This window comes from Camelina sativa, chromosome 11 (genome assembly GCF_000633955.1).
Source record: "Camelina sativa cultivar DH55 chromosome 11, Cs, whole genome shotgun sequence".
NCBI lineage: Eukaryota > Viridiplantae > Streptophyta > Magnoliopsida > Brassicales > Brassicaceae > Camelina > Camelina sativa.
Genome location: NC_025695.1, coordinates 20,916,250 through 20,929,040, shown reverse-complemented (window position 1 = coordinate 20,929,040; position 12,791 = coordinate 20,916,250). Strand labels below are relative to the sequence as shown.

Genomic DNA, 12,791 nt, shown 5'->3' with positions numbered 1-12,791 from the left:
GGCTGGTCGAGCTGGCTTCTCTCGTGCATTCTCCACTCGGTCGAGTCCTTCTCAGCACACGGTCGAGTGGTGGTCGAGTGGTGCGGTCGAGTTGGACTCCGGACCTTGATTCTACAGCCTTAACTCTCTTGTTTTCTCCTCAGGATTGCTTCACTTCTCCTCAGCATTGCTTCCATGCTCCTTAAGCTCCAAAATCACCTGTTTATGCATGAAAAGATGCAAATGCAATGCAACTATACTCTAATGCATGATTAGTCCTAAAGCTACACAATAATGGCCTAAATGGATAGCAAAAGATGCAAAAGTTGTGAATAAACTAAGGGAAAACAAGGTAAAATATATGAACATCAAGCCAATTATCTTCTTGGTTTTCGTTGCGATCTGAAGCTGAATCTCAAGCCTAAGCTGACGAGTCAGGTTCAATGCGGGAGGTTCCCTGTTCTGGGTTCGGGGAAACTCTGGCGTCCCCATTGGGAACAGCAAGAGCTACCTCCAAAGCATTCCTCAAGATAAACGAGGTATTTTGAGTTGGTAATGGGAGTATTGCCAAACGGGGACTCACAGTAGCAATTTGTACCAACAGATCTAAAATTTCCTTGACAGGAAGGGATAGATCCGTGGGGTAATGGCTGAGACTGGAGGCTGCGCTTTAGCTGAGGCATTATGGTTGAGGACAGAAGCTGAGACTTCGGGCGACTGCGGCGTTCTCTTATTTGGAGGGGAGGACGAGAGCGGGAGAGGTCTATTTATAGGAAAGAAGGGAAGCTCTAGTTAGCTAGAAGACAAAATAGAGAACCGGTGGCAAGTGCTCGACCATGTGCTCGGTCGAGTGCATGGTCTAGTTGTTTGTCAAGTAGTTCCAGTCGTCGATCTGGTATGATAACCGTTCAGTGAAACAGTGATAACTCTTGCACCCCCTACTCAGATCGGCCTGAGACCACCCACATTGGAAAGCTAACTCGATTGTCTAAAACTTTGATGAAGAACGCGGAAGCTGAATGCCAACGGAAGATCTTTATTCTAGTCGATCTTTGAGAGGCTCGTCTTGAATCCGACCAAGTGTTCTTTGGCAACGATCGAGTGTGTGCTCGAGTCCTTGGTCGAGTGATTGCTTTTCTCCTCTTTTGAGCCCTATTTCTTTGCTAGATGACTCCTTTTGATCACAACTTCTCCTTGGCGTTTCCAAAGCACCTAATTCACCTGTTTATGCACAAGAATATGCAATTGCTATGCAAAATATATTCTAATGCATAAACTGAGAATAAGAAACATAAATGTGCTAAAACTAACTCTAAACAATGTAAAACAGGAGATAAATGTATGGTAAAACATGGTAAAATATAGAGTTATCGATCACTTTTTCAGTCACGAAAGAGAGAAAAAAAAGTTTTTTTTGATTTTTGTTAAGACCTACACCATAACGTAGAGTTTTGACATCGGATCTTAAAAGAGGAGAGGAGGTGCATCGGGTAAAAAGATCCAGAAACTTTTATTGTACGGAGATCTTAAACATGTTTCCTTTTTCCACGTTCTCGTATTGCTTCAGAATACTTCACGCACATACTTTCTTTTAAAATGTCGTCAATACAAATACTTTTAAGTCTTTAACATACAAATATACTTTTAAGTCACTAAATTTAGTGTGTTTAATCTCTAATGTTTAATTAATGCATGCTTGTATTATATAACCTAAAATCTGTAATGTTAAATTAACTCTGTTAGTGTGAATCATAATAGTGAAGGTGTTAACATTCTTGCATTAACTTTTTTTTTTCTTCAATATATTGTTTATTCTTTGCTTAAGCGTTCATACAAATTATAAATAAAGTAGTTTATGTTCACATGTTTTTGTTGGGAAAAACATAGATTTAGCGAATACTTTGTATTGCTTATATAGGCTGATTTTACAAAATCATATTATAATTTATAATTATATTGTTCTTATCTACCAGAAAAAGACTTGAAATTAATTTGGTAAGCAATGTCACAATGATAAAGACTAGCAGTATACGTATAATATGACTTAGCTCTATACTGTTACTGTATTATTATATTGTATAGTCTAATTTAAAAATATATACAGTAGTTATCAATTCAACAAACGCATTGATTGTAGGATTATAAATCTTTGTGTCTAACTGACGTTAAAGAGATAAACAAAACTTTTTCAAACTTTTCTGTCCCACTCCCACAGTATTACTGAATCAAGTTTACTGGTATTAAACAACTTAAACGCATTACCTGTCATTTGTATACTACTAAACAAATGACCAAAAATATTTTTGATTCAACAAAATAATGCGTTGTTGATCATTGAATAAGCTCCATATAAATGTTAAGAATAAATATATTTATTAAGAACCACTCGATAATATAAGATGGCATAAGCATTGGTCAAACAAAAATAATGTTGATCATTCTGTTTCATTTCCAGATAAAGACATTTCAAATTGTCATTTTTGCCATTTAGCAGATTAAAGTATCTATTTATTTATTTTATCGCAGCAGTTTTTTTCCTTGTTTAATACAGAAAAATATCTTTTCTTTTTTTAATAAACATGACAAAAAGAATAAAAAAACAATTTGAATTTAAATATCAAAGAAAAAAAAAGAGAGAGAACAAGTTGCTTGGTGAAGCAAAAACTCATTTCTCCCACTAATGATATATGACTGAGACATAACAAAGAATCTTTCGTGACTTTTCTTCCTTTCTCCTCATATCACTTCCAAAATTCTCTGATGTCTTCCTCTTGTGAGTAAACGAAAAAGAAAAAAAAAGAAACATATCCATGGCTGCTCCAAGATCATCAAGAAGATGCTCTCTTTCTCTGTTAACCCTTTTCTCCATATCTCTTATTCTTATTTCTGTTTCACTATTTGTCTTCACAAAGCCAACTAATAATAAGCCCTTGATCGATTACAGAAACCAATTCTCTGTTGTCTCTGTCTCTTTTCCTCCTTCTCTGTCTCCTCTTGGACAGGACAACACAACAAACACTAGTTTTGCTCCAGCCTCTTCTCCTTCTCAACTACTACTGCCTCTTCCTAGAGAGAGCAACACAACAAACACTACTCTTTCTTCAGTCTCCCCTTCTTCTTTATACGATGATCAACAAAACCAAAATAAGTCTCCAAGTCCTACAAGTAAAAAAGTTATTATCAGGGTATGTAATTATTCTTTTAGTTTTTATTTTCAACTCTCACAAACTTTTCTATCAAAACTTCTTTTTCTAATAATATTTAAAAACTGTTTCTGTTTGGTACGATCAGAAGAGAAGTGGGTTGGATAAAATAGAATCAGATTTAGCAAAAGCAAGAGCAGCAATTAAGAAGGCAGCTTCAACACAAAATTATGTTAGCTCCCTCTACAAAAATCCAGCCGCCTTTCATCAGTTGAGTTTCACTATTCTTCTCTTCTATTTTTAACCAAAAGTTATAAAAGAAAATACTCCATACAAATAAATTTCTCCATTTAGTAATTATATAAGTACAGTATTTGAAAGTACTTAGATTTATTAGTCAAAGGTGATATACCGCTGACAATTATGAATGTTCACATGGATTTTTATTTTTCCAACTATTTAAGCATCGATTTCATCAAAGAACTCAACATTTAATAAAGTTGCAATAAAGACAAAAGAACACAATTACGCAACGTACTCGTGTTATACAACGGCTCCGATGAGATGCCTCAATTTAAGCAAAAGACTTCTATTCTTACTATTTTTTTTTTTTTCAGTTCCTAGAGTTTTAATGCAATTGAATTTTGAGATTAAGGTTTTTACAAAACTAAAAAGAAGTTTTTATTATATTCAACTACTTTCATACGAAAATGATTCAAATGACCTTTTTAACATATATATAAACTTTTTAGTTAAAAAGCTTCCGTGAAAAGGTTTTAATCATTAAGTATGTGTTATTAAAAAAACTAATTAAAAACAAAACCATTTAGACTTTTTTTTTTGTCTTCTTTAAAACAAATTTCGTATCAAATTAAGATTTTAATATAAAATTGAAATAAAGAGATGTTGGTTCATTCGATAAAAGACTATGCGATTCTTTATAAACAAGAAGGATACAGAATATGAGATATTTAGTGACTAACAACGTGGCGTAGGTAGTTCACCTCCGTGATCTTTCTTGATGCTTTTTAAATTACATTTGTGTAAAATAAACATTGATGTCACACTTTTGTATGCACAAAAATCAGGAGTCACACGGAAATGATGAATCGGTTTAAGGTGTGGACATACACAGAGGGAGAGGTCCCACTGTTCCATGACGGCCCTGTGAATGACATTTACGGCATAGAAGGTCAATTCATGGACGAAATGTGCGTGGACGGCCCCAAGAGTAGAAGCCGTTTTCGGGCGGATCGCCCCGAGAATGCTCACGTTTTCTTCGTACCGTTTAGTGTCGCCAAGGTTATCCACTACGTCTACAAGCCCATCCGCTCTGTTGAAGGATTTTCGCGGACGCGCCTACACCGTCTTATAGAGGATTACGTTGACGTAGTTGCTACTAAACATCCCTATTGGAACAGAAGCCAGGGAGGCGATCATTTCATGGTATCATGCCATGACTGGGTACGTATATTTTATACTCACGCTTTTCTTTTTCACCGTTGAGACTTGATAGTATCGTAGTAATAATATTAGACATCTTAAATTAATATCTTAGATAGTTTTTGTAATTAGTAAAACCAATTTGGCTAAGATTTAAGCCGTATAATACAAAAATTATTATATACCCGATGATCTTGTTAGATACATAACTAAACAAGAAACGAATTAGAGATTTACGTATTGAAATTGGCCTGAAACTCTCCAACTCTGATCGATATCATATATTGTTTTTGGTTTTCACGTAGTTGCTTGAATATTGTAATTTGATTAATATGTAATCAAGAATCTATTATCTATTTTATAACTTTGCATAGAAATATGATTACCTTTTTTTTGTGTGTGTATATATAGGCACCAGACGTGATCGACGGGAATCCAAAGTTATTTGAAAAATTTATAAGGGGACTTTGCAATGCTAACACCTCGGAAGGATTCCGGCCTAATGTGGACGTATCCATTCCAGAGATCTACCTTCCTAAAGGTAAATTGGGTCCATCTTTTCTCGGTATATCGCCGAGAATTCGATCTATACTCGCATTTTTTGCTGGAAGAAGTCACGGTGATATCCGAAAAATCTTATTTAAACATTGGAAAGAAATGGACAATGAAGTCCAAGTCTATGACCATCTTCCCCCGGGAAAAGACTATACAAAATTAATGGGAATGAGCAAGTTTTGTCTCTGTCCGAGTGGTTGGGAGGTCGCTAGCCCTAGAGAGGTTGAGGCGATATATGCTGGTTGTGTACCGGTGATCATATCGAATAATTATTCATTACCATTCAGTGATGTGCTTAATTGGGATTCCTTCTCAATACAAATCCCTGTTTCCAGGATACCAGAGATTAAAACCATTCTACAGAGTGTCTCACTTGTAAGATACTTGAAGATGTATAAGAGAGTGTTAGAAGTGAAGAAGCATTTCGTGCTGAATCGTCCAGCTAAACCCTACGATGTGATGCATATGATGCTTCACTCTATCTGGTTAAGGCGACTTAATCTTAGGCTTGGTACATAGTATACATTATTGTTTTGTTTTGTTACAAATAAACTTTTAAGTGTCTAAACTCATATGAGTTACCATAGCTTTGTATTCTTTCTATAAATTTGCATAGTTCTCTCTTGTATATATACACTACAACAAACACAAGATCAAAGAGTTTCATGTTAATAAGAGACACAAAGCATTTGTTATTCTTGTTCTAACGTTCTTCTCTTTCTTAGTTATTGTGTTCCCTTATGAACTATACTTGATATTATTGTGTAAATGTTATTTGAGAACCGGCGTAACCCAATTTGCATCATCTAGGCGCATTTCGTCATTTTATTGTTTCACTAAGGGATGGTTTTAAATGTTTTCATACACCAACACCAAAAGTGTTCGATTACATTTTCAAATCATATGACAACTAAATTCTCAACCTGTGAAAGTTGAATTGAGGAGTGTTTTGTACTAATGATATATACATTCATATATCACAAGTGATAGTTTAGTAAATATAATGTCAATTAGTAAACTTTGAGCTTGGGGTATATGTTAATCTATTTAAATCTAGTTGTTTTTTTTTTGTGTTCAAACTTTTTTTTTAAAACAACCAGATGTCTGACACCTTATCTTTTACAACTCTTAGATAATATTGTTGCAACGGTTTTGGCAAAAAACAAAAGATAGACGTTTTCAGCTTCTTGAAGAGTTCTCTGTTTACATTCATATCCTTTTTTGCCATTTTCATTATTTCTTAGAAACCCGTTTCTGCACTTTCCTCAGCGTACCAACTTTTACAGCTTCCTGTAGAAACCAAATTTAAATTAAATATGTAAAAAGGTTTGCCATAAAAATTAGAGGTTCACAGAAGAAGAAGCTTACTTGTATATTCCCTATGTCGCGTAATGGTTGTTTGTTTGCGTCTTTGTCGTCATGACTAATCCCAGCGGGTTTCTTAGCATCTACTGGTTGCATTGGTTTTACATTTTCTTCTTCTCTGTTGCTACATTTGGAGGCTAAGCAGCCACAAGAGTCCCCACATCCGCTTCCATTTGCCCTGCATTTGCAACTTTTGGTCTTGCACAAAGATTTTTTAGTGCAAGAGCAACACACCTCTGCTTTGCTCTGCTCCTTTTTGCAAAGTGTTTCCTCAGAATTTTCAGGTTGAGATGGCTCCAAGGTGGATTGATCGTCGGTATTCTTGCTGGTAATAAAGCGTTCAACTGGTTCACCCTGATGAACAATTAGAATAAATAAATCAGACCACAAACCAGAACAATTGGCCTTGGCTTGTAGGTATAACTAAATATTCAGTTCCAGATTGATAACCTGAACTTTATCTGTTTCACTGAATTGGGATTTGGTCATTTCCATCTGGCTGACCAGAGTACTCAATTTGTTAAATTCCTCTTTGAGTTCCTTCAGCTCTAAGTCCATTGGAGTATGGTTTATTTGGTTGTCACATGACGCAGAGCTAAATAAGAGAAGCAACGATAATCAATTACGTAAGTAAACACAATTTAAGCTACAACAAAAGTTTAGCTACGATCAAACTTACCATGAGCTTTGCTCTCCCTCAAATTCTGCCTTCAGCACACCGGCCTCTAAGCTGAACCGTTTGACCTCTTCAGCCATTCTGATAAGAGTAGTTAAGAACTCATAATTTCAGCTACTGAAGTAATAAGAAGTTTTATTAGGCTCCACATACAGTGTTCTTTTCGTAGAGTTGTAATAGCAAAAAGAAAGAAAATCCCACAAATTTTCTATGGAAAGCTTACTCTTTCATTTGGCGTTCGTAATCAGAATGGATCTTATTCAACTTCATTAGTAGCCCCAGTTCACTGCTAGACTCCTGCACAACCAGAATCAGAAACCATTTGGAGTTCCAACTTATAGAAATCAATACACAGCCACATATATTATGGAATATCAAGTCTCTATATCTTCCTGTGGAAGTGTAAGGTACAAATGCTAAAGATACTAAATAAAAAAAATTCAAGAAATAGTGCAGTTGAAAGCCTATGTAAACTTAACCAAGTTCTTAAATTCTTGTTGAAACTAAGATGTTACATTGGCTAAGGTATCCATACCTGAATCCCAGAGCTTGTTCCTTTTAATGGACCTGGCATATTAAAAAGAAGACACCTAAACAATTTAGCAAAAGATAAAAGGAAAAAAAAGGAATGTATACTATCTATCTGTTATCTGACCTTTATTTTTGTTGGAAGAAATCTTTTTAGATTGGAGCAGCAACTTTCGGCGATTCAGGGCTGTCAAAGCATGAGTATTCTTCAGCTGCAAAATCTGAGTAAAAGAATATAGAAATTAACAAGCCACATGGACTCAGTAAACCACGGTTGCTGAAATATACATACAGAACAGTACAATCAGCAAAAGTCATACCAGCTTCTGGCGATTGTTTAAAGCTGACAGGATGGCGATTGTTTAAAGCTGACAGGACGTTTTTCTCAAACTCGCTTTTCCTTAGCTCTTTTTTGAGCTGTTAGAAGAGAAGCACTACTAAACTAAAAAGCCTGAGGTGTTACAAAGAACTAGATAAGGCAATCACAATTGTCGACCAAACCCATCAAGAAAAGGTTTTCAAGAACGTTTTATCAATCATAGATAAGTATAGTAAGACAGGTAACCAGATTCCATCTGGAATCTACAACTTCATAATTTGAGATACACTCATAAACCATAGAGAATGTATGATAATAAGAAATACCACTCTCTTTACCTGATAAACTTCCTTTTCTAGTGAAGCTTTCACTTGTCTGAAGTGCATAGAGGCTAGCTTGTTTTTGCAGTGCAACTTAACCTGAAGAATAGCCACAACTCACAAAAGTAAAAAAAAAAACCAAAAAGAAACTGCTGCAATTTTTCATTGAACGTAAACAATATTTGCAACAAGATGCTTTACCTTTTGCGCTTTTAATTTCTGAACTTCACCATCAAACAGCTTAACAGAACTCTCAGTTTTATACTTCTTCGTTGAGCACATAGAGTGCAAATTTGACTTACTCCTTGAACTCATACCCTAGACAAAGTATTAAGGTTAGAAATGTACATGTATAGCATTAAGTATTCTTCTTTATAAACTGGAACCTGAAAAATAAACTTCACCTCAACTTTCGTAGCAATAGACTTCTGAGAAAACTCTCTGCTTGACTGTAACGTACCAACCGAAGAGCTAATCGATACATCAGCCAGTTTTGACTTTAACTCCTCCACATCACACTGCCAAAATCGAAAAAAAATAATCAGTTACACATTAAAGATGAATCCACACAGATGTATAAAAAAATTCAGGAGTAATCAAATCATAGCACTACTGATTCCAGATCAAACTAATCCCATTATTATCAACCACTAAATTTCACACTTCTCTGCAAAATTGGAAACTGAAGCGACGAAACATCATCATGAATTAAACGAGAAAATCAAAGCGAAATCACTGTTCCAAAAGAAGCAATTCTAGATTTGAAAAACCGAGGAAATTTTCAAAAACAGAAATGGGGAAAACCTTGAGAGCTTCGTTCACTGACTCCAGATCTCGAATCTTCATCTCGTAGAGTTTCTCAGCATCGCCTCCGAGAGATGACTCTTTTGATCGGAGATTTAGCTTCTTCGTCATCTCCGGCGATGAGTTCTTAATTTTTCTCGATGTGAGTGGGGCAACAACGCTCCTTCTCTCTCTCTCTTTTTATTTCCTAATAGGTGAAAAGGTGCGGACAGAGGAAGTATTTGAATTCACTATTTTTTAACTATTTCGTTTTATTTTCATTATGGGCCTTGAATAACAAAAACCCACCATTAACAGATGTATTCAAACCATGATTTTAAAAGATTTTGTGGAATTTATAGAATTTGTGAGATTTGGTAACATATTTTAAAATCCCAACTATGGTATACCACAAGATAAATGTTTTTTTTTATATATAATTTTTATGATTTTGTGTTATAGAATTATTAAATTTGTTTGATTTTAAATATAGATGTTGCGGTGTTAATTGTTATTGAATTTATATGTATTGGATCTGAAAGAATTATAATTACTATATGTGTATTTATAATATAATAAAACTCATATTTGTAAAATACGTTTCTATCTGTCAATATATTTATATTTGTAAGACTTAATACAACCCATAAATCGGTTTCTTTGAGTTAAATTTGAATTAAATATAAGTATTTGTATAAATTAAATAGTAATTTTAAACTCTAAGAGTATAAGTATTTGTATTTTTAAATTAAATAGTAATTTTAAACTCTAAGAGTCTATATTAAATTTTCTAATGAATAAAATAGATTTATTTACAAAAGTTATCATAATGTATCAAATTTTATATATAACTTGAGAACTATATAAAAATATTCTGAATGAATCACAAATTATACATAAATTCAAAAGAGTGGGTATTATGTTATATTTAAGTTTTCAATTTTAAATATCTGAGAAATAAACTTAGTGGAAAATTATAATTCTTTAGTTATTATAATTATTATTATTATAAATGTTGAGGTGTAAACCAAATAAATAATGACGATTTAACCAATGCTCGATGATTTTTACTTATATATATTTTATTATAATAACCTATCTCACCATATAACCCCGTTTTATAATAGTTTAATGTTTTAAATATGTATATCTTATTATATAAACCTTGGTTCTCAAAGTTAGTAACTCACCAGATCGTGACACATGTTAGTTTTAATAATTAGAGATCAAAATTTAAAACTCACCAGATCGTGACACATGTCAATTTTAACGATTAAATATCAAAGTTAGTAACTCATCAGATCATGACACGTGTCAATTTTAACGATCAGAAATTATAGTTTTCAAGCTTGGTAAAACAAAGCATAAGATAATTGTAATCTTATTATATTTAAAAAAACAACTATGATAAATATACTATGTGCCATCCATATCAAAGTTTCATTATTACAAAGATTCTCAACCACTACATGACCATCCATATTTGGTCGTATAATCATACTATATAACCTAACACATTAATTTTTATGTCTTTGTTTGCACAGAAAAAATAAAAAAATTTTTATGTCTCTATGGTTAGCCAATTTCAGACACTGAGTACTGCAACAAGATTTGTGAAGGCAGTCTTAGGAAAAAAACTTGAATTGAGTCTGAACTAATCTTTTTATTATATTAAAAATCTTATTATATAAAGTTGGGTTTTCAAATTAGCCATTAACATGATCATGACACGTGTCAAGTACACTGATGAGATATTGACATATGTCAAAAATTATTATTTTTCAAAACAGATAATTAAGAAAATAACATTAAATCTAAATAAAATTTACATGTTTATATCTAAAAAAAATTATAAATAAAAAAAGAAAATTAACAAACCTAATCTATTTTCCATTGTACGCGTTTTCTCAATAAAATTTTGACATGTATAAACAAAAAATTAATTCACTAAGCATGCATATTATTATTGTGTGGGTCTTTAATTCGTGTGGGTTTTTCAATGGAAGATATCAGATGCAATAAAATGAAATCGAAGTATATAATGCCCGCTAATTTAATCGAGGATGGAGACACGGATGGAGATTCCAAAAGTGATTCTACAGTTAGTAGCATTATAAGTTTGGAAGATAAGTCGATGGTTGATGTTTCTAGTCAAAATTTAGAGTTGTCTTTTCTGAATAATGTTGATGATGCTGGTACTGAAACAAGAGCTGCTTGATCGAGTAATTGAGAAGTGGTTTCAAATTTGGGAAGTTGGAATGGTATACCATTTTAAAATTGGTTTCAAACCGGATTTATGTGGTTTTCTATCGGATTAGGTTCGTAAACCGTTTAAACCAGATATATGGAGAAATATATGAGAACTTTTGATTCGGGTAAAAATAAGTTGAGAATTTATGATTCGAGAATATTTGAGACAGGTTATAGCTTTAAGTTGTTTTGGTATATTTGGATACTTCTGAAGAGTAGATAGGTCGTTGATCCTTAACGTGATTATGACATATGTCATGTTTTGGATTGTATATAAAGTTTCTATTTTGTATATCTGAATTATCTAAGACTTCTATATACCATTCTGATTATAATTTTCAAATTTTTATTTTTCTTATATTATATTAATTTTCTTTCAATTTCTCAACTTTTATTGGGTTAGTCATAAAATCATTGTAATCGAGTAGATAATTTTCACCAGTTGTTCATCCAAAATATCTTTGGAGTAAAAAAACTTCATGGTTAAAAAAATTATGTCACAAAATAATTTTAGTAATTATAAGAACTATAATTATGCCAAAATCAAAGTAAAGCAACATAATATTTGGTTAATTTGTTTAGAAGACATTTTATAGGCGGTGATAAAGAGCATACTTTAACAATAAAATAATTTTGGGTGTAAGAACATATTTTTAATGGTAAAATATAGAGTAAAATTGTACGTGGTTACTTATTAGATGTTGCTTTGATGAATTTGTTGCATGTAAAATATTTTGTGAATAAGTTATAAAACGTTTTTAAAATTTGACAATAATAAAATTTGTAAAGATGAGTATTTGGCAAAAGTTTTAGTAGGATATAATTTAGCTTACGATTATTGCAATAATTGTTATAATATATTAAAAATATATAAATATAAATAAATGTATGAAGGTGAAACTTGTGGTTTTATGGTGGGTGATGATGAATGAGATGATATGATGTGATGATGAACAGGTGGAATGCAAGGAGTTTCAATTTCCCATATGTTGTTGTAGTATCAGAGATGTCAATCCTAAATGAGTGTTATGCAAGCAATCAGTTTATGAATATTTGTCTAAGTCAAGCCAAATATGTAGGATGTTTGTCACTAACAACCTAATGATGAATGTAAAATGCAGAATGTAAAAGCTTATAAAACTAGATGCTAAAAGTAAAGAGAACAGGATGATCTAAACAACAATGCAATGAAACAGAAATAGAAACTATAGTAATGCAAGTAATAAACTAATGCAAGGCAAGTAATTAACAGGAAACTAAATGAATGTAACAGAAAAGCAACTAAAATGAAATAGGAATTGAAACAGGACAAACACAAAGCATAAACAAGAATTCTGGGGATGAGCTCGAGCAAGCACTCGATCGAGTGTGCGATCGAGTACAGGGTCGAGTCAGACAAATGCGAGAAACAGAGCAATGCAAACAAAACA

The 12,791-nt window shown here is 32.9% G+C and overlaps 2 protein-coding genes across 2 annotated transcripts; one reads left to right on the top strand and one right to left on the bottom strand.

The window, feature by feature from the left end:
• LOC104723952 (xylogalacturonan beta-1,3-xylosyltransferase) lies at window positions 2,638-5,817 on the top strand. The gene is made up of 4 exons (XM_010442382.2): window positions 2,638-3,164; window positions 3,271-3,392; window positions 4,211-4,586; window positions 4,977-5,817. The coding sequence occupies exons 1-4, from the start codon at window positions 2,790-2,792 to the stop codon at window positions 5,637-5,639; spliced, it is 1,536 nt and encodes a 511-aa protein (XP_010440684.1). The 5' UTR covers window positions 2,638-2,789; the 3' UTR covers window positions 5,640-5,817.
• Window positions 6,222-9,331, bottom strand: LOC104723951 (kinesin-like protein KIN-4A). Its single transcript, XM_010442381.2, has 12 exons — window positions 9,133-9,331; window positions 8,733-8,846; window positions 8,530-8,646; window positions 8,347-8,427; window positions 8,038-8,106; window positions 7,817-7,910; window positions 7,697-7,728; window positions 7,385-7,458; window positions 7,165-7,242; window positions 6,936-7,080; window positions 6,489-6,839; window positions 6,222-6,410 (listed from the first exon to the last, which is right to left on the bottom strand). The coding sequence occupies exons 1-12, from the start codon at window positions 9,241-9,243 to the stop codon at window positions 6,354-6,356; spliced, it is 1,323 nt and encodes a 440-aa protein (XP_010440683.1). The 5' UTR covers window positions 9,244-9,331; the 3' UTR covers window positions 6,222-6,353.

Coding starts and splice junctions, on each gene's coding strand:
- LOC104723952 (XM_010442382.2), top strand. CDS start 2,790: ATGGCTGCTCCAAGATCATCAAGAAGATGCTCTCTTTCTCTGTTAACC. Junction 3,393..4,210: donor AATCCAGCCGCCTTTCATCA/GTTGAGTTTCAC, acceptor CACAAAAATCAG/GAGTCACACGGAAATGATGA. Junction 4,587..4,976: donor TGGTATCATGCCATGACTGG/GTACGTATATTT, acceptor GTGTATATATAG/GCACCAGACGTGATCGACGG.
- LOC104723951 (XM_010442381.2), bottom strand. CDS start 9,243: ATGACGAAGAAGCTAAATCTCCGATCAAAAGAGTCATCTCTCGGAGGC. Junction 7,911..8,037: donor CTTTAAACAATCGCCATCCT/GTCAGCTTTAAA, acceptor TCTTTTACTCAG/ATTTTGCAGCTGAAGAATAC. Junction 7,729..7,816: donor TTCTTCCAACAAAAATAAAG/GTCAGATAACAG, acceptor TTAATATGCCAG/GTCCATTAAAAGGAACAAGC.